Below are 26,840 nucleotides of genomic sequence, written 5' to 3'. Positions count from 1 at the left end.
CTCCAAGGTGATGCACTCGGACGTATAAATCCTTTATCCAACAACTCTTGCATTTGCACCTTTAGTTCCTTAAGTTCTGACAAGGCCATCCGGTAATGAGCTTTGGAGATAGGCTCGATCCCAGGAGCTAACTCAATTACAAACTCTATCTCTCTTTCCGGCGGCAAACCTGGTAACTCTTTCGGGAACACATCTGGGAACTCTTGCACCACTGGAATGTCTTCTATCTTCGACTCCTCTACTGTCATGTCCACGACAGTCGCCAGGTAACCTTGACAACCCTTGCCTAGCAAGCGAGTTGCCTCGAGCGATGAGATTAAGGAAATCGAGGGTCCTCCTCGACTCCCAATGAATTCGAAACTCTCACCCTCTAATGGGTTAAACTGAATCGCCTTGCGATAACAGTCCATCTTGGCTCGTTGCTTGGTGAACCAGTCCATACCAATTATCACATCGAAATCAAACATGGCTAGGACTATCAAGTCTATCCTCCCCTCTCGCTCACCAATCATTAACTTGCAACCAAGACAACCCACTGTAGCTAACACTTTATCTTTCAACAGAATAGATATACTAACCACAGACTCCAACAATTCAAAAATTAATTCTACCAATTTAACAAATCTTTCAGCTATAAATGAATGCGAAGCTCCAGGATCAAATAAAGCATAAGCAGGTTGGTCGTTCAGCAAGACCATCCCTGTGACCACATTAGGTGCATCCTCCGCCTATCCTCTGGTTAGCGCCTAAGTCCTTCCCTGAGCTGGAGGTCGGCTCAATCCACCCGGAGGCATGATCTGCAGTGTGAATCCTCTGTTCTGACCCAGTGGTGGCGGCGGCGGCCACTGAGGTTGTCTCATCTGTCTCTTAGGACAAACTCTAGCAATGTGACCCTGCTGGCCACACTCATAGTAAGCACCCGTCCTAGGAGGGCACGGGGTTGAGCCATGTCGCCTTTTACACGAACGATATGCTCCATTGAAGCTCGATGACGGCTTCCCCACTCCACCCTTCCTATTGGGTGGAACATGGTACCTTCCCCCAGGCATCGGCCTCTTCCCAAACCGATTATCATCTCTGCTTGAATTAAACTGCGACCCAGATGCGGCAGCTTTCTCATTCTGGTCTTTCTCGATTAGCTGGGTCCGCTTGTAGAGGTCATTGTACTCTTTCAAATCTAGTGGTACCAACAAGCTCCTCACCTCCGGTCGGAACCCATCTCTAAACCTTCGAGCTCGATATGACGGTCGATGGACCAACTCAGGGGCATACTGCGACAGTTCGACAAACTTCGCTTCATACTGATCAACTGACATGGCGCCTTGACGAAGGCGTTGAAACTCCTTCATCTTCACCTCTCTAGCACAATTAGAAAAGTACTTCTCATTGAAGACTTCAAGAAAAGCATTCCACTCTGGAACCACACCTTCAGGGAACACTATCATTTTGTTAGTCTTCCACCATGTAGCTGCGATCCCCCTCAACTGATAGGTTGCTAGGACAACTTTTTCTGCTTCAGTGCACAACAGCAACTCAAAGGCATTCTCTAACTCCAAGACCCATAAGGCTACAGCTTCGGGGTCTCCTGTCCCCATGAACGTTGGTGGATTCAACCTCAGAAAATGTTGTACCAACTTCTGTCTAGGTCTCCCAGTGGCCACATCCTTCGGTGGAATTTCATCAAGTTCCTCTTCTGGCTTGACAACCGATGCGGCGGTAGCTGTGGCGGCAGTAGCAGTGGCATTGGCGGCATTGGCAGTGTCCACTGCGGTGGCGATAGCGGCGGCTTGCTAATCCATCCTATCTCTCATTGCCTCAAGCATATGCATGATCCTAATAAACCTCGGATCCTCTGGGACTGCGGCACCATCTGACAGCAAAGCTGCACCACTTGCACTGGTCCCGGCCTACCCTCCTCTCGGGGCATCACGACACTGACTCTTAACGAAGACCCACCCTGAAACACAGAGCCTGCTGCTCTCTTCCTAGCAGCTCTCGGCACTCGATCACTCATGCTACAGGCTCAATACAGACGCCTATTGGCGAATTCCAATACCACATTAGAATTTGAGTAACCTTCCAACCATGCTAGCAAACAACTAACAATCACATGCATTAGGATATGGAAAGTTCTTCCTACTAACTATCCCGTGACTCATCGCTCTTATCACTCCATACACAAACCATGCTCTAATACCACTTAAACGGGGATGTCACGCCCCGATCCTCCGAGCGCGCGAACATCCCACTCTGGTCGATACAAATGCGACATTCCCAGGTAGTGTCGCCGACCCCAATCTTTTTAAATTATTATGCACATGCGAAACGTGCTAAGAAACCCCTGACAAAAACATACGGGATAAGACAGCAGGAAAATCAATCCAAAATCAAACAAACATACTTTCATACATCATTATCAATCCAGGGCTTACATACACCAACAGGATCCAGAGACTATATGCACCAAAAATTGGTCAGAGTTTATGTGCATCAAAAAGGGGTCAATCTACATAACATGCATCAGTCGGCCAAAAAGAAAATAGACAGTCCTAGGAGTACTGGTCGGCCCCGTTCGACGATCCCACATCCTCAGGATCTGTCACCCAAGAGGCCGGGGGCGAAGCGTTGATCACTCGACCGTCAGGAAGATCCGCCACGCCTTCACCCAAAATGACGTTCATCACAGCCAACGGAATGTCCATGCTATCTAGGGGGCCAACCCTAACGCCATCTACTCGAGAACGAAACCAAGCCCTAAACATATACGGTACTCTGACGTCCATATTCACCTGGACCCAGATAAGAGTCCTAACCAACTGATAAACCCAAGGACTCCCAGGGTCAGGAGCACTCTCTGTCGTCTGGTCAATCTCCGTCGGCAGGCCACTCATCTCCGGGGGTACCGCCATCTACGGTCCTGTAATATTTTCCCCAAACCGGGATGAGACTTTGTCTCAGCAAGTTCACCCCTCCTAAACCCCTATTAGAAAGTAAATACGCCCCAGAGTAGCTTAGCCACGACATCAAGAAGACTTACCTCGCCTTAGCCTCCATCTACAGGTTAGCACAGTTTATATAAATCAACCACGTGCAATTCTAATAACCCAACAACTACGGCACAATCACATCATCAGAACAATTCAATCACATGGATTGTCTCAGCGATCAATCGACTTGGTCGAATACATGTCATTCTAGCAAATCAATCATTGCTCTCAATCATGGCCCTATAGGAAGGTTTAACAATCAGTGGCAATCACGGCCCCACTCGGCACAATCTTTAATTAGGTGGTCCATCACGGCCTCACTGGGCACGACCTCTAATATGTGGTTAATTATGGCCCTATTGGGCACGACCTCTCATAGGTGGTCCATCGCGGCCAATCTCCCATCAATTTCCACACTTAGGATTTTATAAAGAATCCCTATTTATCGCAATCACACTCAATTTGCCACAACCAATCATCAATTTCAAATTCTAAATGCACAGCAGCGATCGGCACGAAATTCTGAGCAACCGGGGTCAAAAATAATTTTTCCCATTTTTTTAAAGCAATTTCGGATTATAATATAATATTATATTATCCAGAATTTCGAAGCATTTAAATAATTCAAAACTAAAATCCTATTATGTCCCATCAAGGCTTAACATTAAATAACATCTTTTAACCTTAATTAAACACACTTTAACATAAACAAATCTCTTAATCCAATTTATAATTAAATACACTAATCTACCCACCTAAACTTACTTAATTTAAACTAAACATACTTAAAGCATTATTAACACTCTAATTAGGGTTTAGTGAGGTAAACTCACTTGATTAACCCGCCGTTTGGACCAAAACGACGAGGGCGACGCCGGGATCGACTTTTCCAAAGGCGGGCCAAGCTTCTGGGGCTGGGAAGACGGCCAAAACGAACCTTAAGGGGGCTGCAAGACCCACTTCTTCTTGCTGCACTACGGGTCGAAGAAGAGGAAGAATGGCGACGGCTAGCGGCGGTAGGGGTGAAGAAGCGGCGTGGCTCGACTAGGCGGTGGCTCACGATGGCCAAGCGCGGCCTCCAGCGACCGATGGCAGCTCGGGACGATGGCCGAGGCGGCTGGCGTGGAGAGGGAAAACGGGGCGGAGCGGCGAGGCGCGCGCGCGCAGGGCTTCGCGCGGTCGTGTGAGATGGCGACCGCGGTGCTGCACGACGGCGGCGAACGGCAGAGGAGCGGCGACCGAGCGGGTGAAGGGGCGACGCGGGCAGCCTGGTCCGAATGGGCTCCTTCTCTCTCTCTCACAAGTTCAAATGAAGAAGATGATGGTGATAGGTGAGAGGGAAAACCTCACTTTATGAGGGCCAATGGGCTCTCGCCACTTGTCAACACCCCATTCGCTTGGCCCCCATCAGCATGACATCACCCCCATGATGTCATCTTCCACTATCTCCTCTCCCACAACATTCTTCAATGGGTGCAATATCCTTTCCGCCGGGGTCCAAATCCTTGTACATCCACTTTCTTTAATTTTTCTTTTAATTCTCTTCTAATTGAATCCAATTAAAATCCGCAAAATTATCCCATGATTCTAATAAGATGTGTGACATAACCGGGCTTCCAACTTCTAAATTCAATTTCAATTTTTACGGTTGAATTCAATCCGGTGCGATTTCAGTGCGCCTAATCTACTGAGTAGCTTTTGGGGAAATTTTCTTGCATCCGACCTGAGGATGATCAGTCCCCAAGTCTGACGCGGTAAAATTCCTTAATTACTTCACTCAATAGACTAGTTCCCTCGTGAATGGCCAACTCTGAGAGACGAACTACATGCACAGATGAATTGCCCGACTCAATTGACTGAAAATAAAATTGAGAAAAATTGGGATGTCACATAATCATCCACAATTACTTGGTAATATCTATTTCCACCAATGTTTTGAGTTCTAGTTAGTCCAAAGAGATCCATATGCAGAAGCTGCAAAAACGATTAGTAGAAACTTGATTTATTGGTTTAAAAGAACTTCTAACCTGTTTTGCCAACACACATGGTGTGCATAAGTCAGATTTTTTATAGTTCAGGTTGGGTAGTTCACGAACAAGTTTCTTGAAAGAGATCTTAGCAATTTGCTTCATGTTGACATGGCCAAGCTTTCGATGCCAAATATTCGCTTCATCTTGAATTGATATTAGAGATTGAGACATTTCTAGTTTTATATCCAGAAGATAAATGTTCCCATGTTCCCATGAATCTCTTTGTCCAATAAAAGATTGAGAAAAATCTTTACTAGTTCCCAAACATATCCCTTCTTAGAAATTGATTTTGAATCTAGTGTCGCACAGTTGGCTAATGCTAGGTAGATTATAATTTAGTCCTTCCACCACGGAGACATTGTTGATTATGAGACTTCCAATCTTTATAATTCCACACCGAACAATTCTTCATTTACTATTTCCACAAAAAGAGACTTTTCCACAATTTATTTGAACAAGTTTTATAAAACAATTTGAATCTCCAGTCATATGTCTCGATCAGCCACTATCCAAATACAATTTAACATTTTTCTTGATAGTGACTTGCAATTAAAAAAGAAACTCAAGCTTTCTTTGGTACCCATAATTTCTTGGGTCTAGGGGAGTTAGTGCAATATACAGTCTTTGTCAATTCCTTCTTAACATGTCTTCAAACCATAGAATATTCTTTCTCAAAGTGTTCTGAGCTATTGCACTTTGAGCATTTGAGAGCACTTTGGCCAATAGGTTTTACAAACACTTTTTGAAAATGATTTCCATAAAAAGTTTTTGTAGGTCTTTGTTTGATTATGTCGCGACCAAATTTTTCGGGGTGAACCACCTAGGGTTTGGCTAATGGATTGTTAAGCCTAAACTTAACTCGGGCTCTCCCAAGCCCATACCAATTCGCGACTTAGGTTCAAGTTTTTTAACATGTAAATGGATTTTATCTAGGAGTCGCCACTAATCTATTTTTGGTGGATCAATTAGAAACCCAAGTAAAGTAACGGGAGTTTTACTTCACTCCTACGAACCAGAGACTATGGGTACGGGGACTTGGTTACACTAAATTTCTCTAACGCTCTTTCGGTACCATTCTTTTATTTTCAAAAATGTTTGGCAAGCAGCTTGAATTGATTTTAAATCTATTTCCCTAACATGTGAGGTGATCATGCGGGTGCGCAAACCACCAATTTAACATCCAAGGAAAGCAATAAATAAATTGCAGGAATTTACCTCAAAGCAACGAAAACATCTGTGTTGTTAGATCAGAATTCACATCATCAACCCTAGATATGATTTCTAATTAACACACAATTTCTTTTTTTGTTTTCACTTTATTTAATGAGAATCATATAATATGCAAATGCAGTATTAACTAAATGACCTAATTCTAATGACATGCAATTTCTAATTAAATGAACCTAGCAACCATCACTAAATGACGTGCATTTCATGAATCTAATTCTATATGACGTGCACATGATTTTTTATTTTTTAAATAAGAACATGCAATCTATCTAGGAGAAATTATTTAAACCCATAATTAATAAACATGCAACTTAATTCAATGAAACGAAAATCTAACATCCTAAATTTATGTTTTTGGTATTTTTTGTTTTTAAAAATTCGAAATAATAAAGTTCCTACTCTAAACATGTAAGATAACACTAAAGCATGCAATATTCTAACTCAAACATATTTAAAGATAAATAAAGCAATCAAGACAAGACAAGTCATTCAAAATCATCAAAAATATCACATATCGTTCGGTTCAAGGGATAATATTTCGCTCGTAAAATCGATAAAATGATCTTAAGCCTTAAAGATCAAAATATCAATTTTATTCCCGCTTGATTAATTATTTCATCTAAAGCCTTATAGATGAAATAAATAAATAAAACCAGGCGCGGTTGCGAATTAGGAAATAAATCTTAAATGAGAATGTCTATCACTCGAAAATACTTAACTAGATATCAACAGCATCAAATAGACAATGAAATACTCAAATCAACTTGGGATGAGAATTTCAACTAACCCGAAGGATATGATTTCCAAATTCAAATAGGGCAGCGGATCACGATCGATGATTCGGACAGCAATGACCGGCGATTTAGGGTGATATGCGACTGAGAAAGGACTACTTCGCGGTGATGTCTCACCAGAAAGACCTGCAATAATAGAAACCGAAACAAAAGCAATAATGCTTGGACTCTTCGTGCACCGAGGGAAATTAAAGAGAATTTCTGCTGAGTTGCATGTTATATCCTTTTCTCAAGGTGTCCATCTTTTCCTTGACCGTGCGCTGAGAAGTGGGCGTGCTTGAGTGCTTGCCCGGTTGTCCAGGTGCTCCGCTTCAGTTTCACTTTGACCCAAGGAACAAATCTGCTCCCTTCAGTCTCCTCACTAATTCCCAAGCTTTGACTTACTGAACCCCCATGATCACGTTCTTTACTTGGCTTCATGTTGCATATCGATGCCCCAAAACTTGCTTTCTCAATTGAAGGACTAACGGCACACCAAGAATGGTGGGGGTGGCGTTTTGGGATGCAACAGTTGGACGTTGCCTGAAAGCTGGGACGTCGATTCTGGTTGCTCAAAGTGGACTCGAGGACAGCAAGTCGTAGCAAGTTCGGAGCAAGCACGCGTAGTGATGCCGCAGACCGAACGGGGAAACCACACGTCGTTGCCTCAACACGCGATGCAAAGACGTCGCTAGAAAATTTAGCACTCGCTTAATTTAAGCCCAGGAGGTCCGTTGACGGGAACCGTTTTGGCGACAAGCCGGGCCGTTCTTCTCTTTGCGGGTGACCTTCGTGTCTGCGAGATGAGCATCCAAAATCTCTTTCTTCAGGATTTTGTCACCTATCTAGGGCTGGCTGACCACCGCTCTCTTTCTCACGCTCTCTTCTCTTTATTTCATGTAATGGCCATGTATGGAATTGTGTGGCCTTTTGTTCGGCATTGAATTGCCTGCGACCACAACATCAAAACAAAACAAAGTAAATACCGAAAATATGGAATGAACAACTTTAATAGGGAGAGAAACAACCCAGTTTTATCACAGTGAAATCACTGGATGGCAATCAGTGCTTGGGTACACTGGCCACTTCGATGTCTCGCTGCTGGAATTATCATCGGAGATGTAGGAGTTTAATCTAGGCAAGAAACAAAAATAAAATCACTTTAGTTTCGAATAGCAAATTGGAATTGCACACAATCAAACTTAAAAAAGGAAGCTCGACTTAGCTTTATGCTTGTCGTCAATATCCATGACGCATGATGAATGTGGGACGTCATCAAGAGAACTGCACCATCCAATAGACCAATCAGAGAATTCTCGAGATCGTCCACGCCCCCCAGTCATGAAAAATGAGCCTCTCTTTTATAGTGATTCGAAACGATCTCTTTACATGGCATTTCCCGAGTTACCATTTCTTGTCACATTAAATCAAATCTGTATGATTTGGCAATCAGCTCAATTCTTGCCCATTTTTCACTCGATTTCAAAATTGTTGCTGCATTTAATAAAATCCGAACATCCATCGAATTCCATATTTCCTTGCATAATTCAATCAAATCAATTTCCCCCATTTTCATTTTTTTTTCTTTTTATTTTTCAAAATGCAATTTTATTTTTCCAAAATTAGGTGTCAACAGATTATTTCCTTTACTTTTGGAAAATCAATTAGAGGAATAGTTTTAGAAGTCATTCTCAAGCCTAATTTGTTGAAATACGGTCTTTGTACTGAAAGAATCTTTTCCAACTTTTCAGATCCTATTGAAAACCTTTTAAAGATATTTGAAATGTCCTTTTTCAAAAATGTATTTTCTTTTGAAAGAAAGTCTGCATTTTCTTTTAAAACAACAAAACTTTTGTCTAAATTTTCAAACTTTTCTTTCCAAGAATTTTCTTGTTGCTTAAGTGAAGAATTCTCCATTTTTAGCTCAAAAATCATTTTAAGAAAAGTTTTGAGACTAAAATAAAGTTCATCAATGTATTTCGAGACTTTAGTAGAAATTTTTAAACTGCTTACCTCGATTTTACTGTTGGAGTCTGAGTCTGAGCTTGAATCTATCTCAAAGTCTGAACTTGATTCTGATTTTGCCATTAGACATATGTTGGCATAATCTTCATCACTTTCTTCGCATTCAGTATCACTCCATGTCTATGCTTTGAGAGCATTTCTGTATTTCTTAGCTTTTCCCTTCTTTTTCTTCAATAAAGGACAGTTGAGTCTGATGTGTCCATTTTTCTTGCATTCAAAACAAATTACATCTTTGTTGGCTTCATCATCCTTAGTTGATTTGTTCTAAAACTTTTGAGTGCTTTGTTTCTTCCAATTGAATCTTTTTCCCTTTTTGTTCAGTTTCCTAAACTTTCTTATCATAAGTGCTAGCTCTTCATCGTCCATATCATCTTCAAAGTTTGTAACATCAGAATTATCATTAGATTTTAAAGCAAATGATTTCTTACCTTTGGGATCTTCTTTATCGTTGATTTGCTTCACTTCATAAGATTAAAGTGTGTCAACCAGTTCGTCTACAGAAAATGGCATGATCCTTTGAGTTTCCCTTATTGAAGTCTTCACGTGATTCCAGTCTTTGGAGAGTCCATGCAGCAATTTGTTAACCTTTCTTGGTCCTGAGATTGGTTGTCCATGATACTCTAGACCATTTTCAATCTCTGTAAAACGACTAAACATATCAATGATATATTATCCTAGTTTCATCTTGAAGGCTTCATACTATCCGAGTAGAATATTGATCTTTGTTTCTTTCACTCAATCAGTTCCTTCATAGGTAATGTGCAGTCTATGCTAGACTTCTTTGGTAGTTTCACAAGAAGAGATTATGTTATACTCAGTAGGAGATAAAGCACAATATAAAGAGTAAATTGATTTAGCATCAAGAGCTTGTCTCTTGGTTATTTCTTCTTGAGTCATCTCGCTAGTGCCTGCAACTTCTTTTCCTCTTTCTAAAACTGATGCAACTTTAGGAATGTTTCCTTTTTCTACCACATCCCATTCCAGAGGATCTTTCGATCTTAGGAATGCCTTCATCTTGTTTTTTCATACGCTGTATTCATTTTCATCAAAATAAGGAGGTTTGGTGTTGCTCTAGCCTTCAACCAAACCTAAAGCCAACATACTAGCCACAAATCTTTAACTCAAAAATAAAAACACTTTAATTAAATGAGTACACAGGCTCTGATACCAATTGATAGGGCTAGTAAGAACACCTAGAGGGGGGTGAATAGGTGTTAAAGAAGTTTTTGCAAGACTTAACAAATTAATTCATCTTTTGAGGATAATAGACTGAAGATGTAAAAGACTATAAACAATTATAAAAGGCTATGAATTAAAGTAAAGAGTTTAGGGAAAGAGAATTGAAACACAAAGTTTGTAGTGGTTCGGCTTAGACCAAGCCTACATCCACTCTCCCGCACTGACAGCCCACTGGCTGGATTTCACTAAGAACCAAAAAAGATTTTACAGTCTCACGTCCTTGATTTCACAGTGTAGAAACTCTATCACACTTCCTCAAGGTCTTACAAGTATTTAATCTCTCTTTTGAGTACAACTTAAGCTCGGCAATTGAAATAGCAAAGAACTAAGAGTTTCAGACTTTGGAATTTTTCTTTCACACATACACTCGAATAACTTGAGTGTCTTCCTTATGTACTCCTCCATGCCTTTATAACCGCCGTTGGCACCTTCCAAAGGAGTTCTTCCAATCTACCCGTTGGACAAAATCAATTAAGGAGATCTCGAGTTATTTAAGGAATGTGATGATAGTCCACCAATTCTACTCGTCCATACAATCATGATCTAGGTTTCCATAAGTAGAACATTCCAAGTATACTTCGTCAATCAACAGATCTAATTATCCAAATTGATTTTAATAAGAATAATTGATCACGAGATGCTATCTCCAGCCGTGAGATCTTCTTCAACCATATGAACCAAATTCTTAAAGATATACTGGATAAGTCTTCTCTTGGTCGGATAAATTTTTTCTTCGTCGGTCTTGAAACTATCAGTGAGGATAGACTTTAAATCTTGAATCTGGAGGTCTTCAGACTTTGACGATAGAGTCTGCAAGTCTTCAGACTAGACTGATGGAAACGTTTTGTCAACTTCAAAACAAATAAGGAAGTTTTCTTCAACAGATAAATGAATTGTGGCTTGGAAAGTGAAGATTTGAATAAAACAAGATCACAAAAATCGAGATGAACTTCTTTTTTCAAGGAGGAGGAAAATTTTAGCTTGAGATCCTTAAAGAACTCATAAATGAAGATACCGTGACATCGAGGTAGTTAAAATCAACATGGTGATGGGGGATAGGACACCACGTTTGTCAAAAGACTGAAAAGCTTGTTCATGATCTTTGCTTAAAAACTTTTGAGAATCTAAAGAGGGATTAATTTCAAAGCCTTCAGTGGGCTCGAAGTGTTGAAATACCCGTTCATCGTCATTTCCTTTCGCTTGTCACCTGATGTTTCCTCAGTTTCTGTTTGAGGCTCACTTTGTTCGGTGGTGGCCTCTGGTTGTTCAACAGTTGGAACGGGGACTTCTTGATGGATGGCATTGTGGGTTGATCCATAGTTGGTTGTTCAATAGGCTCATTTTTCCCTTCTATGTCAACAACAACATCCTTGTCGTCTTTGTTTGTAGAGGGTTTTTTAGGAGATGTTTGTTCAACAAGACAAGAAAGCTCACCAACGGGTGCAGTAGGCAGGGTTAGTAGTTGACTTTGAACAGTGCTGGATTCAGGAGCATGAAGAGATGGAACTTTTGCCAAAAGATAATTGTGAACCATTTCCTAAAGCTCTACTAGTTTCTCCAGTGGACGATTTTTAATTTGAATTGGTGAAGGCAGTCGTAGTAGGGGAACAGTGGGTGCGATGGCAATTTCTTGTTGAAGTTGCAGTCAAGTGACACGGCCGACGGACGAAGCATGTCCAAGACCGTCCATGACTCGGCCGTGTCACGCACAAGGGCTTGCCGTGGACAAGCCCTGATCGGTTCCAATCCCGACTGATCCCTGACTGATCCCGCATCCATCCTTGATCAGCCCTTGAACAATCCCTCGACCATGCTTGATTCATTAGTGCGTGACACAGGGAACGGCTCGTGCATGACTAGCGATCAACTCTAGATCAATGCTCGGCCATCCCTTGCACAAACATGGAGTGATTCACTTGCTCCATGTCAGACACCCATGCTGACCCTAATCTTGCTTCTGATTTACGCCTGTGGATTGTTTCCCAATGCTTGCGACCATTGAGTGGCCTGCTGTGTAAACTTATAATGATGGCATCATTTAAACTCCACCGTTGGATCGGAGGGACGATCAACAGCTAGCATAAGACCCGAACTTGTATAAATAGGGGTCCCTCCTCCTCATTTGAGCTCAACTCATTGATAGTGAATACATTCACGCCTTTGTGCAGTCGACCTTGTGTTGAGCATGTGCGTGTGTAGGCTGAATTAAGATCACAAATCCTAAGGCCACACGGTGTTTGATCGATCGTGTTCGACCGACCTGTAACACAAGACTCAAGTGTTTTGCCAATGGGCGTTATTGCTTCTGTTGAGGATGGCATAGTCATGCTAGCTGTTGCAATGCTCCATGTTCTCCGACCAGTTGAGACGTTTTAACACTTTGGCTTAAAGATAACTCGGTGGATGCAATTTATTGCTTAGTTAAATCAATCTATGAAGGTCTTTCTTTTGGTGCTCTTGAGAGAATAGTAGAGAGACAATATGATTTTCTAGATTTTTTTTTAAGAAAAACAAGAATTGGGAGCCATCTTAAGAGAGAAATGAAGAGATTTGTGTGGAGAGAAGACTGTGAGTGTTGAATGTAAATAGCGAAGAGTGGCTGAATACAAGAAGAGAAGAGGAGCAGTTTAGATGAGCAGTTTCTGTGAAAAATGATGTCCACTATCTCCTTACAAGCAGATGCAGTTAAGCCACGTTCAGAAGGTTGTCCGTTACTCTCAATAATAGTAACTTTCTTATTCAATTTTTTGTATTTTTTTTCAAGTGACCATCAGCAATAACAGATAAATTAAGACGATTTTTGTGTCAACATGGTCACAAAGAGGAAAGAGAAATAGTACTCTAACGGTAACAATTTCAAATTTGATGTGTACCTCATGTCCGTCGTTTTGCCGATTTGTGACTGAAATTCAACAAATATTTTTAGGCTTCTATTAAATATTACCTGGATGGTAGATATTACGAAATATAAGCTGTTCAAAAAGGGGTCGCCATATAATAACGACACCATCAGCCATTCCTCAAGATCACATATATCATGATAAAACTCCTCTTCAATGAGTAATAAGATGCTTAGTTAGGTAATACAACGAGACAAACTACGATACGGTTGTACAAGAATCCAAACGAATTTCACTAGTACTGTCCCAAGGAAGCAACGCACTCCCCTAGCTCACGTACGAGCATATCAGTCCAAGCTTGAAGCCTCTCGGATCGGAGATGAAGGCCAATCCCTTTCTCCGAAGCTCCCCTCTTTCGTGTTACGTAGAAACAATCCCAGCCTCTTCGCCTCCCTCTTCCAGTTCCAGGTGCTATAAGTAATCCCCCCACCACCAAGGAAGCTTCGCATCGCACCACAAACACTTGGAATCTTTCAGTCCCTGTTCGCTCCATCGTCGCGCGTTCTGCAAGATCATGGCTTTCACAAGCTCTGCGAAGCCCAAGAGCGATGCGCCCAAGCTCAAGGGCTTTAGGGACGGCGCGTTTGCTTCTCTAGGGAGCCTCATCAAGCTCCTCCCGACGGGGACGGTCTTCACGTTCCAGTTCCTCAAACCCCTGCTGACCAACAATGGCCACTCGTGCGCTTCTCGTGCGCTTTCTCTTGCTTCATCGACAGCTGCACCAGCTCCAACGGCCTGGTCCGTTGCGGCATCGCCATGCCTAAAGGGCTGTGGTCCTCGCCGGCTTCTGAATTGGTCGACTTGTCCGAGTACAAGCTCCGGGCTGGCGTTGCTGTCGACCATAGTTTTCGCAGTGACAGCGCTGCTGGACCCGAACACTGTGGAGTGCTTGTACTCGTCGTCGTACAAGAAGGACCATAAGGTGTTGCTCAAGGCTGTGCCTGTGGTGATCGGCGCCATTTCTAGCGCCGGTTTCGCGGGATTCCCTAGCAAGAGGCATGGGATCGGGCGTCCTTTTTCTAGTGACGAGTCCGATGATCGAAGTGCTTCCAAGGAGGTGGAATGATTTACAAGGGGAAGCTTCCATATGTGTGTGATTTAGAAGGGGAAGCTTTGTCTCTCTATAAATCCCACCATTTCCCGAGCTCCTTCAGCTCTATTCTAGCAATCTCTCTCTAGCGATTATTGTTTTGTGCAGTCGATTTCGCCGGTTAGGTTGGAATCGAGGCCATGGCGACGGAGATCTTGCAGCCTCAGGACTGCTTGGCCAGGCAAATGGGAGCCTCCTCCCCGGCGGCTTACCCCCACCGGAGGAGAAGCGGCTACAGGAGCTCCTACGCTAATCCGAGGCCGAACAGGAGGCACCACCAGCACCCGCCGAGGAAGCGGCCTGTCGTCCCCTGCCAGCTGGAGCAGGCGCGGCCCGGCGGCCTCGTGACGGGGAAGGCCGCTGTCCTCCGGCGAGGCGACGGTCCAGTTGTCATTTCGGGATCAAGTCCAAAGCCGGAGATGGCCAGGAAGCAGGACATTGCGACGGGGCCGAGGTCCCCGGCGGCGGTCGGCGTTCGCCGTGTCGCCGAAGCCGAGATCGCTTCCGCTGCCGTCGTTTTCGAAGGAGAAGAAGAAGCAGGCGCTCTTGGTCGACGATTCGGCCACCAGGGACCTCCGGCGGTTGCTCCGGCTCGATCTCCTGTGAGGAAAACCAAGAGCTCTTTCGAATACCGCCAAGTATAGATGATCTTTGAAGATCAGATCTAGCCGATTCCAGATCCATTTCCATCGCTTCTCTACCTCTCTCTATCTCGAAGTTCTCGAGGTCTGGACCTTAGCGCTGTTAAGAACAAAAGACAACAGCTTATTCAACAGCAAATATCAAGAACAGAAGCCAAGAGCATAAATGAGGAAGAAGCTGATTGTATGAATGTTGCCGAGAAGTGTACAGAAAGAAGAAGATGTACTGTTAAAAATAAAGAAAGGAAAGAAGAAGGATGATAATGCAGATTGAGATATTGCATGAAGAGAGGCTGCAAAGTCTGCTAAGTCGTTACTCTGCTCATGCACTCTGTTTTTCCATTTACTCTGTTTTTCTTCTTGTGACCGGTATTCGGTTAGTTCTTTGCAGTTAGGTAGTTAACTACTTCTTCAACAGTTCAATTGTAAAACAGATTCATTGAGAGAACTAGAGTAGATATAAGAAGGAAATCTCTCATATTGTAAAGATTCAAGGAGTTGAATAATAGAAGAAATACATTCATCAAATTCTCTCTCTCTCGTTTTCTCCCATTTCTCTCTCTGTTCATGAACTTCTTCAAGCGCGAGTTTTTTCAGAAACGCGGTGCCGATCCGGAATTTGGAGAAACTAGGAGGAGCATGCGCGCAATACGCGCTTCTTTTGCTGCAATTAGGCTACATTTTTAGTGATTAGTTGTAGTAGTGGGTACAGACTAAGGGTTCGAAGAAGGAAGAAAAGAATAAATGGGGGGTGGATTTGTAATATTAGGAAATAGCGAGGACGGAGTTGGAGTCTTGTGGGGGGTGTGAATGCGAGAGTTTTTCTCTTCTTGTCCTTGGACGAATCTGTGAAAAAACTTCTTTTGCTGCCATGCCCCTTTCTGTAATCGCGGAGAAGGATGGGAACTGGAGATCGTGAACTGTTGATGAGACGGTTTAGTTGAAAGCATATCGTTCTCTTTTGATCGAGGGACAACTCAAATTCGAGGTTCGAAGCTAATCTTCGAAGCATTCTCTCCTATCCAAGTCGGGCCGACCCGGACCTAAAATAACTAATGGTTGTCTATGCCTGTCCAAAGACGATGAGTTACATGACATTTTTCTGAGCTCGGCAAGCCCGGCTCGGACTTCATTAGGCTGGGCACAAGTTACATGACTGAATGCGTGCTTCTGCAAACTCGTGTGTTCGCCCTAACGACCTCATGAGCCATCTGGTCTTTGATCAAGTCTAACCTGCATGGTAACTTCCCTAAGATACGGAAGAAATTGTTGATGGAGGTCAGTGACTAGTAATTTCAAAGTTGATCTCCGAAGTTGATGGGGAATGTTTGATTCCGATGACATAGATGAATGATTCAGTGAAATCTATGTTGTTGAGATCTTGGGCCATCTGGATTCTAGTGAAACAATGGTGATTATTGGATTATGTTTTCTTTTTGATAAATTGACGAGATAAATTGGTAATTATATAACCTTTTCTTTTTAACTTGATTTTTGATAAGAAAAGCTATTTGATTGATGAATATAAATAAGAACACACGGTTACTCACATACTTATTGATAAAGGGGACATATATCAAAAGTCTTAAAACATTGAACAAGTTCAATCGAGGTAATTAAACTTGTCAAATCAGATAATAAAATACTTTTATTAACTTTATTTGTCTTTTTTAAAGGCCAGGAGTAATTTTGAGACTAAACTCACAGGTTAAAGAACATGGTTAATATCTATATAAAAACCCGACATATGCCAAAAATGACATTGGTAATACCATATAACTTGTGCATGCCCAAGCCATATGGATTAGTTCTGTCCTATTTGAATTAGAAAAATATTGACATGTCATTTTAAAAGTTTTTGAGGATATAAGGCGCACATTGCCCAAAAAAATTGAAATATTTATGAAAAGGAAAAAAAAGGGCTGAAATATAATAAAAAATACAAAACCTTTGGGGGGAGAGAGAGAAGGGTTGTCAACCCTCGACTGCGTTGGACACCGATCACTCTCTTTCGGTGACGGTTTTTCTCTTTTAAATTGTCAGCTCTTTTCTCTTAATTTTTTCTGTTATTTTCTATTGCTCAAATTGAACGAAATTACGCACTAAATTAACAAGCTTTATGTTTAATTATGCTATAACTCGATTGCATTTTTACAGCAAATTTTCAGTATTTTTTCAATAGTAAGCCATTGTGAACGTTTATCTTTGAAATCTAGTAAAGAAAGGGATCACCCATCTTTCATGAGGTTACAAGTTCAATTAATGTTGCAAGTGAACATAATAGAAAATAATGAAAATCAGAGATTATGAATCATTGATGAGACGATTCAGTTGAGGGTGTGTAGTTTTGTTTGGATTAACGAGAACTCAAAATTTGAGGTTGGTGGTGCATTTTATTTGTTATCTTAGTTGAACAGGCGAGTTCATGTTATGCTTAAGTTAAAAGCTAATCCTTCCTTAGAGGCAATTGATTTTCTCTCGAAAATTTCAAGTAGCCTCTTGGAATGGGAAGGTTTTTTTTAAAGAAATTTTTGGAGTAGACGGATAGTATCACTCCTAGCTCACCAGCCGATCAATTCTTCACCTGTCGGCGACCATGTGCTTATAAATAATTTAAAACTTGGTTATCTTCGGCAGGTTCCAGAATAGGGGAACAGATCTGGCGGTTGGTTTTGGAACCTGCTGTAAGGTATGCCAAATCTACTGTAGGGATTTCACCTGTCCTCACTCACCTCAAGCGCAGGTGGCTACTATACCAGCTTACCCAACGGTAGCCAGAACCAAAGTCCCGACATGGTGTATGCCTTCACCACCGTGAGGCCCCATAATTCCTCATCTATCTTTGTCTTCCCGAGGAGAAGGGAATATGGGGTGACATTGCGGGGTCGCCTACCCCAAGGCGGTTCTCCTGCCTATTTATTCCCCATGAGCCTTTTAAGAACTTGCTCAGGTCCGTATCTTCATGATAATCCAAGTCAAAAGTTTTGTGACAAAACTAAAATACAAAATGGAAATTTCAAGAGCAAGGAATACAATGTAATATGTATTCAAGCACAATTGGAAGAGTTTTGTGGAGAATGATTTTGGATTTAGACAATGGGCTTCAACTCAAAGATCTTTTGCTCAATGTGATTGTTGGTTGATATACTTTATTCTAAAGTGGATTTTAACACAGAGCCCCACCATCATAACCTAGGCTCGTTCATCGCAACTGCCCCTACCACTTCCTCGACCGTTTGATTGCGTGACCTTCAGCCCAAGGCAAGAGAGAGCTCATTTGGAGGAAGCTTGCCAATGTCAACCAACCTCAACAAAGCTTGTCGCAATCGCGCGACCACCCTTGGCAAATGTCAACTAGAGGTTGGCAAGCTAGATTTAATGCCACGATCATCCCTATTTGAGAGAGATGTAGAACATTGTTGAAAAATAGCAGTAGGCCATCAAGAAAGAAAAAAAAAATATTGAGATGGGTTTAGTGAAATATTCTTGTGGATGTTTTTTGATTTGTTGATGATGGGTTGGTTTAGTGAAGTAGTGTTATGGTTTGGTGGAGTACGTGAAGTGATGTCATGGCTCTCTTCTTTTCTTTTTTTTTCATTGATGGGTTTAGTGAAATAGTGTTGTTGATTTTTTATTTTTATTTTTTGTTGACAATGGGTTGGTTCAGAGAAGTAGTGTTATGATTTGGTGTAATACGTGAAATGGTGTTGTGTCTCTCTCTTTTTTTTCACTGATGAAATTAGTGAAATAGTGTTGTGGAATTTTTTTAGTCTGTCGATGATAGTTTGGTTTAGTGAAGTGATGTTATGGTTTGATGGAGTACAATACATGTAAACTTCTTTATTGCAATTTGATTGCTTGTTCATTCGGAGTGAAAAAAAGGCCAGCATTTGCCGTACCTCATGTTTTTATCTTGTTTGACTTTATCATTTATTTCAGAATGTTTCTCGTGAATGATATTATACGTTGAATTTACTTAAGTATATTCTTTAGTTGACTCTAATACTAGAAAAAAAGGAAGAAGGTGTATGGTTTCACCCCATCAAATTTCAAACTGTAAAAAACATTCACTTTATTCCTATAAATAGAATACATATAAATGTACAACACATGTCGATAAATACAAAACATGTTCAAGATAACACACTATGGCAAACTTATGACATCCTTTACCTTCAAACTCATCAATAGTGTTTGTGGGTTAAAGCAAAATAAAATATATTTATTTTTCACACAATTGAAGAACGTTGATCTTCCGCTTAAGACAACGTAAACTATTTCGATCTTCCTTGGACCGCTACGACACTAGTCTCCATCACTTTTGATTTCGCTATTGCGATATTCAAATTCTTTGTGAATGGCCAAATTTCACATCCTATTCCAGACAAAGCAATGACCCTAAAGACCACATGACTCCATATGAAGCTCAGATTTTACATCAACTAGGCAATGCCAATGAACTCAAATGTTTCTTCCTGATTCCTTGGAGTTTAGTCAATGCATCAATGATATCCATCCGTTCCCTCGGAGACTCAAAAGAGCAAGTCACTCCTATTTCGATGATCGAAACCAAACACTCTAGAGTGCTAAACCAGCTTTTGTTCTTGCCATCTAAAGTGACCGTTCGTCTTTTCTTGGACTCTTGGTTTTCTTGAAGCAGGATGGGATCAATTACCTTTTCCACTTGATTTGCTAGAGCTGCCTTTGCAAAGCAATGAAGGTTTAGCCCATTTTCAAACATGTCATCAGTCGGCCTCTTGCCTGTGAACATCTCCAAAACGAGGACTCCGAAGCTATGTGCACATCTCCTTCTGTGGATATTGCACTTCCCGAGCCATACTCTACAATAGTCAACAAAGCATAGTCATGGCATAGTGAATAATTGAGATTGAAATATAGTCTAGTGATGTTTCATGCATTTGCCTTTTTATTTAAGGATCAATCTCCAATTGCATGTTCAATATGAGGAAATAAATTGAAAGGCCAAACTTCTGCATCATTACCTGGAGCTATGTAGCCAAAAGATCCTTTTACTCCGATAGAGCTTGATTGATTGACCAATAACTTATGCGTTGCTTCCGGGAGGAACTTGGCAAGCCCGAAATCACCTACATGTCCAGTCATTTCAGCATCAAGAAGGACGTTGCTTGGCTTTAGATCACAATGAACTATTGGCGTTTCACAGTGATGATGGAGATAATCTAGTGCGCAAGCAACATCAATGGCAATATTCACTCTCCCAAGTAGACTCAACTTGCTTCTTGCCGTATACTGCGATGTAGTTGGGTGCAACCATTCATCCAAGCTCCCATTCGACATGAATTCATAGACCAATGCCTTGAAATCATTTCCATTAAAATCAAACCCAGAACATGCCGTAAGTACCTTCACGAGATTACGGTGTCGGATTCTTCTCAAGGCCTCGCACTCAGTTATGAAGCTCTTGGAAGCTCCGTAACATGTAAGATCAAGAATCTTGACGGCCACAATTGACTGAGTCTGATCAAGAAACCCTCTATACACGGACCCAAAACTACCCATGCCGAGCAAATTGGTGGAAGAGAATTCATTCGTTGCTCTTAGTAGACTGTGATAAGAAACATGCAAAAGCCCATTTTCAAAAGAGCTTGAAGCTAATGTATTCTTATTGTGTCTAAACCAAAAGAAGTATAAGAAAGAGAGTACAGAGGCTACTCCTACAAGAGCTGAGACTGTGGATATTAGGATTTTTGTGATTCCACTTATTCTCACATGTTTGGACTCTTTGCAGTCGCATTTCGGTAGTTGAAAATTTGGCAGACCCCCGCAAAGCTTCTTATTTCCAACAACTGAAGTTGAAATGACACTTCTGAAAACTCCTCCTATAGGCAATGCACCCTCGAAATTGTTGTAAGATAGGCTCAAATTTGTCAGATTTAGTGACCCTAGAAATTCTGGGATATGGCCGGACAATTGGTTGTTGGAAACATTCAAATCTTGAAGGCCTTTCATGGAACTCATAGTCAATGGCAGGGGCCCTTCAAAGAAATTATCTTGCACATATAGGCCTTCCATGCTTAGACAACTGCCGATACTGCTTGGAATCTGTTGAGATAGTTTGTTCCCATTAAGAGCTAATGCACCGAGATTTTTCAACTTTCCAACCTCTATCGGAAGGGAGCCGGTCAAACTATTTTGAGACAAGTTAAGATAAATTGACAAAGATGAGAGGCCCATAATTTCCAGGGGAATGTTACCGCTGAGGTTATTGGTTGAAAGGTCTAGGACAAGTAGGTTTTGGCAATTTCCTAGAGACGATGGTATTGGGCCCCAGAGATTATTGCTATCCATGTACACTATGGTTAACATCCTTAAATTCCCGATAGATTCTGGTATCTTCCCCAAGAATTTATTTCGACTAAGATCCATAATCCCCAATTTGTTTAGGTTTCCAATCTCCAAAGGAATGTTTCCCGAGATGTTGTTAAGCCCCATGGCCAAGATTTCCAAATTGATGAGATTTCCAATTCCAGAAGGTAAGGTTCCAGAAATATGGTTATTGTGCAACAAAAAATGTGTAAGGGTGATAGAGAGGTTATTGATACAATCGGGTATTGGTCCTCTGAAAGCATTGGCCTCTATACCTAATTTTTCCAATTTTGTGGAATTGGTTAAAGAGCAAAGGAAATCCAAATCAACAAACTCCCCACTTCCTAAGTTGTTAAAGCCAATTTCAAGCCAATAGTGTTCTCTCATATTTGAGAAAGAAGGAACTTTCCCAGTAAAGTTGTTCAACCCGATTACGAACATACCAAGATTAGAGGCATTGGTTATTGACTCAGGAATGGGTCCAGTGAGGTGGTTTTCAAACAAAGCGATTTCCCTGAGATTTGGAAGGGTGAAGCCTAAATCATTGGGTAAGCCCCCCTCTAATTGATTTGCACTCACATAAAGGGATATCATAGTGGATATATTGAAAATCGAGATAGGAATCCTACCAACAAATTTGTTGAAGGTGAGACTGAGGAAGTATAGATTTCTTAGTCGGCCTAGAGTCTCTGGGATTGTACCGCCGAGATTATTTTTCCCCAATCTAAAGAATTGAAGAAAGGATAAGTTTCCAAATGATGGCGGAATGTTTCCGGTCAAGCTGTTACCTTCAAGTTGAAGTTTTTGGAGCATGGACAACGACCCAAGCTCTGTAGGCAAATTTCCTTCCAGCCTATTTAGACCTAAATTAAGAATGAGCAAATTAGAGCAATGGGAGAGATTCGAATGGATTTGTCCGCTAAATGAGTTATTATTAAGGAACAACTCGTGCAACTTAAACAAGCGGCCAAATTGCAAGGGAATTTCAGAGCAGAAACTGTTGTTCTGCAAATAGACTTCCCTCAGAAAGCTCAAGTTACCAATATGGGGCGGCACAACCCCAGCCAGGTTCTTGGAGTGGAGGTCTAGTATGGTGACCCTTCGGTGTCTACGACCGCATGTGATGCCATACCATTCGCAGAAGTGGCTAGAATCATTCCATGAGCTCAAAACCCCGCCAGGATCAACTATTCGAGCCTTGAATTCCAGCAAAGCAAGCCGATCAGTCTCGTTCGTGCCAGCTTTTACTAAAGATAGGACACTCCCTAATAGAAGAATGATGGTAGTAAAGCATGAGAACGACCCAAGTAAAACTCGACCTCTATAGGGAAGGTCCATGAGGATTTGCAGCAAAGCGCACTCAGCTCGAGTCTCTTTCTGTTTTCTTGCAATGGTGTTTCGAAACAATTCGTGAATATATAATAGCGGGCAGCATGTTCTGTCATACTAAGGCGTGTTAAATTCATCAATTCAAGAATAGTCATGACAGATCTTTTCATGGTCCTCTCAAGTTAAGAAAATTAGAAGGCCGTGACATGCAAGGTAACTATTGATGATCAAGTCAGTCAATGAAAGCTGAAAAAACCACGGGCCCCCCCTTCATTTTCATCGTCAATCATGTCTTTCCATTCCCTGAATTTACGAGCCGTTTAGTAGGGGGTGACGACTTGAGCCTTTTCCGTACATATAAAATCTTAACTTTCCATTACTCAAAAGCATAACAGTATTAATTATACATGTAAGCAGATTTATTTCACAATTTATAATCAAATTTAATTTCATTTTTCAATTATAATATATATCTTTTCTATAAATTATACATTGTGGATTTATATTTAAAATTAAAAATAGCGCTCGTATAGAATAGAGAGCAAAATCTCTACTATGGTGAAGCAGAATTTATTTCAAAATAGTACCTCTGATATTAATGTTGTATTCGCGTTTAACTTGTTACATTGATATCCAAATTGGATTTTGCTTCTTGAGTACTTATAGACGAATTATGGATTGATAGTAACAAAGCCCACCGCTATTATGTTATTATCTTTAACTTTTGAATATAGTCATATTGTTATTTAAAAAAAAATTATCGGAATTGTAAAAAACTTTGTATGTATTTAATCCCAAAGGCATATGACTAGTGAAAAAGGTAAGCAAGTTGTAATTGGCATATGATATTTAATTGAAAAAGTGTGATAGTTCAAGTCAAGTAAACGATCCTTCTTCTTTTGACAAGGCATAGTCGAGACAGTTCACATGGGAAAAGCCATGGGAACATCAATCTGTTTCCTCCACTCACCCTTTCTTTTGCTTTTATTTTCCTAGAATCAAGGAATTATAAACAAAGACCCATAGTCGAGACAGTTCACATGGGTGAAGATGATCCTTTGGTATTGCCTCAGAGTGCACGGCAAGCCAAATTTGCCTCCCATGCTGACCAAATTTCCTCCGTGTGTAGGCTGATTCCATCGCAATTGGATTTACTTTCTTTAATTAACTTCAAATGATCTTTTGATTAGTCGTGATGTCCACAAGAAAAAAAATGAAAAATAATTTGAGGGTTGTTGAATCTTTTCGGTGCGATGTGACTAAAAAGAAATTATTGTTTTTAGCAATCGCCTAAGACCAATTAGAACTAGACAAACAAAAAATGAACATTAACCATCTTGGGAATAATACTGTTATTAGGAAATAATCAAGATTCTTGTTGCACGACATGATCCTCATCCAAGGCGAATCAAACAAGAATGACATGAGAAGGCAATGTGATTAGGTCATGTGAAACAAAGAGGGACCCATGGAATTACTTTGTGTCCTCTGCACTAACTATGCATTCTTTAAGCAAAGTCTTGGTCAACAAATTTAAATTTTATATTGGATTAGATTCCTATGAATGGAGTTAGTACACATCACCACTAGACCATATACTTTGTAAGAAGAGAAATGCTAATTAAGTGCAATATGCCAAAATTTTGTTGTTGTGTTCGTAGTAATTAAATAGTATGCCAAAAGATAGAAAGAATATGAAGGTGATGAAATTAGAATAGTGCAAAATGCAAAAATTCTCAAATGAGGTATGATGACTCCAATTAATTAAATTTGGAGCTAAAGGGATTTCATTAGAAAAGGCTATGCAAATTTAATGACTTGATGAAACAAACTAAATGTTAAGAGGATTTGACCAGAAAAAAAAAAACGAAAAAAAAGAGGAAGAAGTACACCCCAAGTGCTAAAATTTGACATGGATGGACACTTAAGTATCAAAAGTTAGAATAGCGACACTTACGTGCCAAAATCGAAGCAAAATGGATTACTCAAATGCCAATCCAGTCAAAATCCGGCCAAAATGCTGACGTGGCCATTTTTCGGCGAAATAAGTGCAAAACGGCATCGGTTTGCACACGGACGTGGCTAGATAATGTAAAAATGACGTCATTTTGGTGCTGACATAGTAACAAATTAATGTAAAAATTAATTAAATTAAATTTAAAACTAAATATATTTAAAACATTTAAAAATACAAATACAATATTTTATAATAAAAAAAAGGGAGAGAGAAAGGGGAAGGGAGGCAGCTCGGGGCTGAGCCCTCCCCGCCGCCACCTCCCTACCGCCATCGGCCCTTCCGGCGGCGAGGGCTCCGCCCTCAACAGCCTCCTTTCTTTCATTTTTTTAATATTTGTATTTGTATTTTTAAATGTTTAAAATAAGTAGTTTTAAATTTAATTTAATTTAATTTATATAATTTTTTTTACCACGCCATCACCAAAATGACGTCGTTTTTGCATTGTTTAGGCACATCAGCATGCAAAATGATGCCGTTTTGCACTTACTTCGCCGGAAAATGGCCACGTCAACATTTTGGCCGGATTGGTATTTAAGTAATCCATTTTACTCCGATTTTGGCATTTAAGTATTACTTTCCTAACTTTTGGTACTTATGTGTCCCTCTATGCCAAGTTTTGGCACTTAGGGTGTACTTCTCTAAAAAAAAAGCTCAAATTTAGGGATCAAAAGTATAGTTTTGAAATATTAATAAGGCATATGGGGGAATATGAAACAAGTTGACTTACTAAGAACACATCATGCAAAAAATTAAAGTGTGTGTTGGTATGATTACGGGGACAAACCGAGTTAATCAAAGGAAGGATCGCACTGCTTTGCCAATGACATGCGTGAGCATTAACGCGAGAGCGAGAGAGAGAGAGAGAGAGAGTAGCATGGGCTTTACGTAGGCGAGGCTCTATTTGCTGCCAAATTATGTAATATTTCCACGACCTTTTCATGCATGTGGGAAGCTGTATGCAGTAACTTGTATTAGCTAATCCTAGCTTCATATGTGAGAGAGAGAGAGAGGGAGAGAGAGAGAGATGGTTGATCAACATTTCTCTTTTGCTTTGTGCATGTTATCTCCTAGTTAATGTCATAGGTTGCCATGTTTGATGCACAAAGAGAGAATTAATGTTATATACCCTTTAAAGCGCCAAAGAAGAAATATAATTGACCTTGCTTGGGGAAGTTGTTATATAGAGTTAATCTAATAGATTAATGTCAATCACATATCAAGATATAATGTGATTTACGTTAGATCCAACTGAAAACATGAATTTTTGTGTAATTTTTGTATACTATAATTGACTTTGTTCAGTACGTCATAAAGAGGATATTCGATATTTGTTCCATTGATTCCCAAACTTCCACTATTTCCTACATATATGAGGAGTTCCTGATGGAGTTTATAAGCCAACCTCCCTTCCTCCCTTCTCTCACAGACGAGCGCACAGAGCCCAAAACATAGATGGAATTCCACAAGCATTTCAGCCATCCACACAACTGGATCCCTTATCAACCCTTCACCCGAGGGCTCGACCAATGGATTCAGTGCTTCGGATGTGCATGACTGATCGCGGCGTCCGTGGACGTCTTCGCCTGCATCCAGTGCAGCTACTTCCTCTACCCGCACTGCTTCCATGTGAAGCGCTTCATCCACCACCCTTCCTATTATAATATAACGCAAAAAAATAACTAATGGATCTTGTCAATGCGAAATCACTAGAGCAATGAACGAGCAACAATAAGGAATACCTAAGATTAACGTGGTTCGGTCCAAATGTTGTTACTTATTTCATGAAAAGAGCCAATAGCAAATAATCCAATAATCAATCGAAGAATTACTCTGGAAAAATAAAAATAAAAATTGGAGGGTTACATACCTACAATTGCTCATATGTTCAAATATTTTCCAGCCTTAAAGTACATCCGAACCCACAGAATTTAGCTTCACGTAATTGCTCAACGGTCGCAGCCACTTCTTGGATTAGCAGCCCTCGCACGCAACAACAATAGAAGGCCTACTCACGATGGTTCTCCGTTTTTGACCCATAACTCTCTTAATATTATAATAAAGAAAAGTAATCCCCCAAATCAGGCAATTGGCCGAACCAAAAGGAAAGCTTACCTTTGTTGTTTCTCTGCAGATTCGGTTTGACCGGGTGCATATTCAGGATTCTCGTTTCTTATTTTTCACGCTCCAAAAGAAATAATGTAAGAGCTACCATCCAAAGTCTCGCTATTAAC

At 40.8% G+C, this 26,840-nt stretch overlaps 2 protein-coding genes across 2 annotated transcripts; one reads left to right on the top strand and one right to left on the bottom strand.

Annotated features, from left to right (window-relative positions):
- The first annotated feature begins 13,698 nt into the window (after window positions 1-13,698).
- LOC104417420 (protein DMP2) lies at window positions 13,699-14,250 on the top strand. The gene has a single exon (XM_039300104.1). It carries the CDS (start codon window positions 13,699-13,701, stop codon window positions 14,248-14,250), a length of 552 nt encoding a protein of 183 aa, XP_039156038.1.
- Window positions 14,251-19,353: 5,103 nt separating this feature from the next.
- LOC104428894 (putative receptor-like protein kinase At3g47110) lies at window positions 19,354-26,235 on the bottom strand. Its single transcript, XM_039300103.1, has 4 exons — window positions 25,959-26,235; window positions 19,919-22,528; window positions 19,677-19,756; window positions 19,354-19,617 (listed from the first exon to the last, which is right to left on the bottom strand). The coding sequence occupies exons 1-4, from the start codon at window positions 26,233-26,235 to the stop codon at window positions 19,354-19,356; spliced, it is 3,231 nt and encodes a 1,076-aa protein (XP_039156037.1).
- Window positions 26,236-26,840: the final 605 nt, after the last annotated feature.

This window comes from Eucalyptus grandis, chromosome 8, assembly GCF_016545825.1.
Source record: "Eucalyptus grandis isolate ANBG69807.140 chromosome 8, ASM1654582v1, whole genome shotgun sequence".
Lineage (NCBI taxonomy): Eukaryota > Viridiplantae > Streptophyta > Magnoliopsida > Myrtales > Myrtaceae > Eucalyptus > Eucalyptus grandis.
This window is presented reverse-complemented; position numbering and strand designations above follow the sequence as displayed.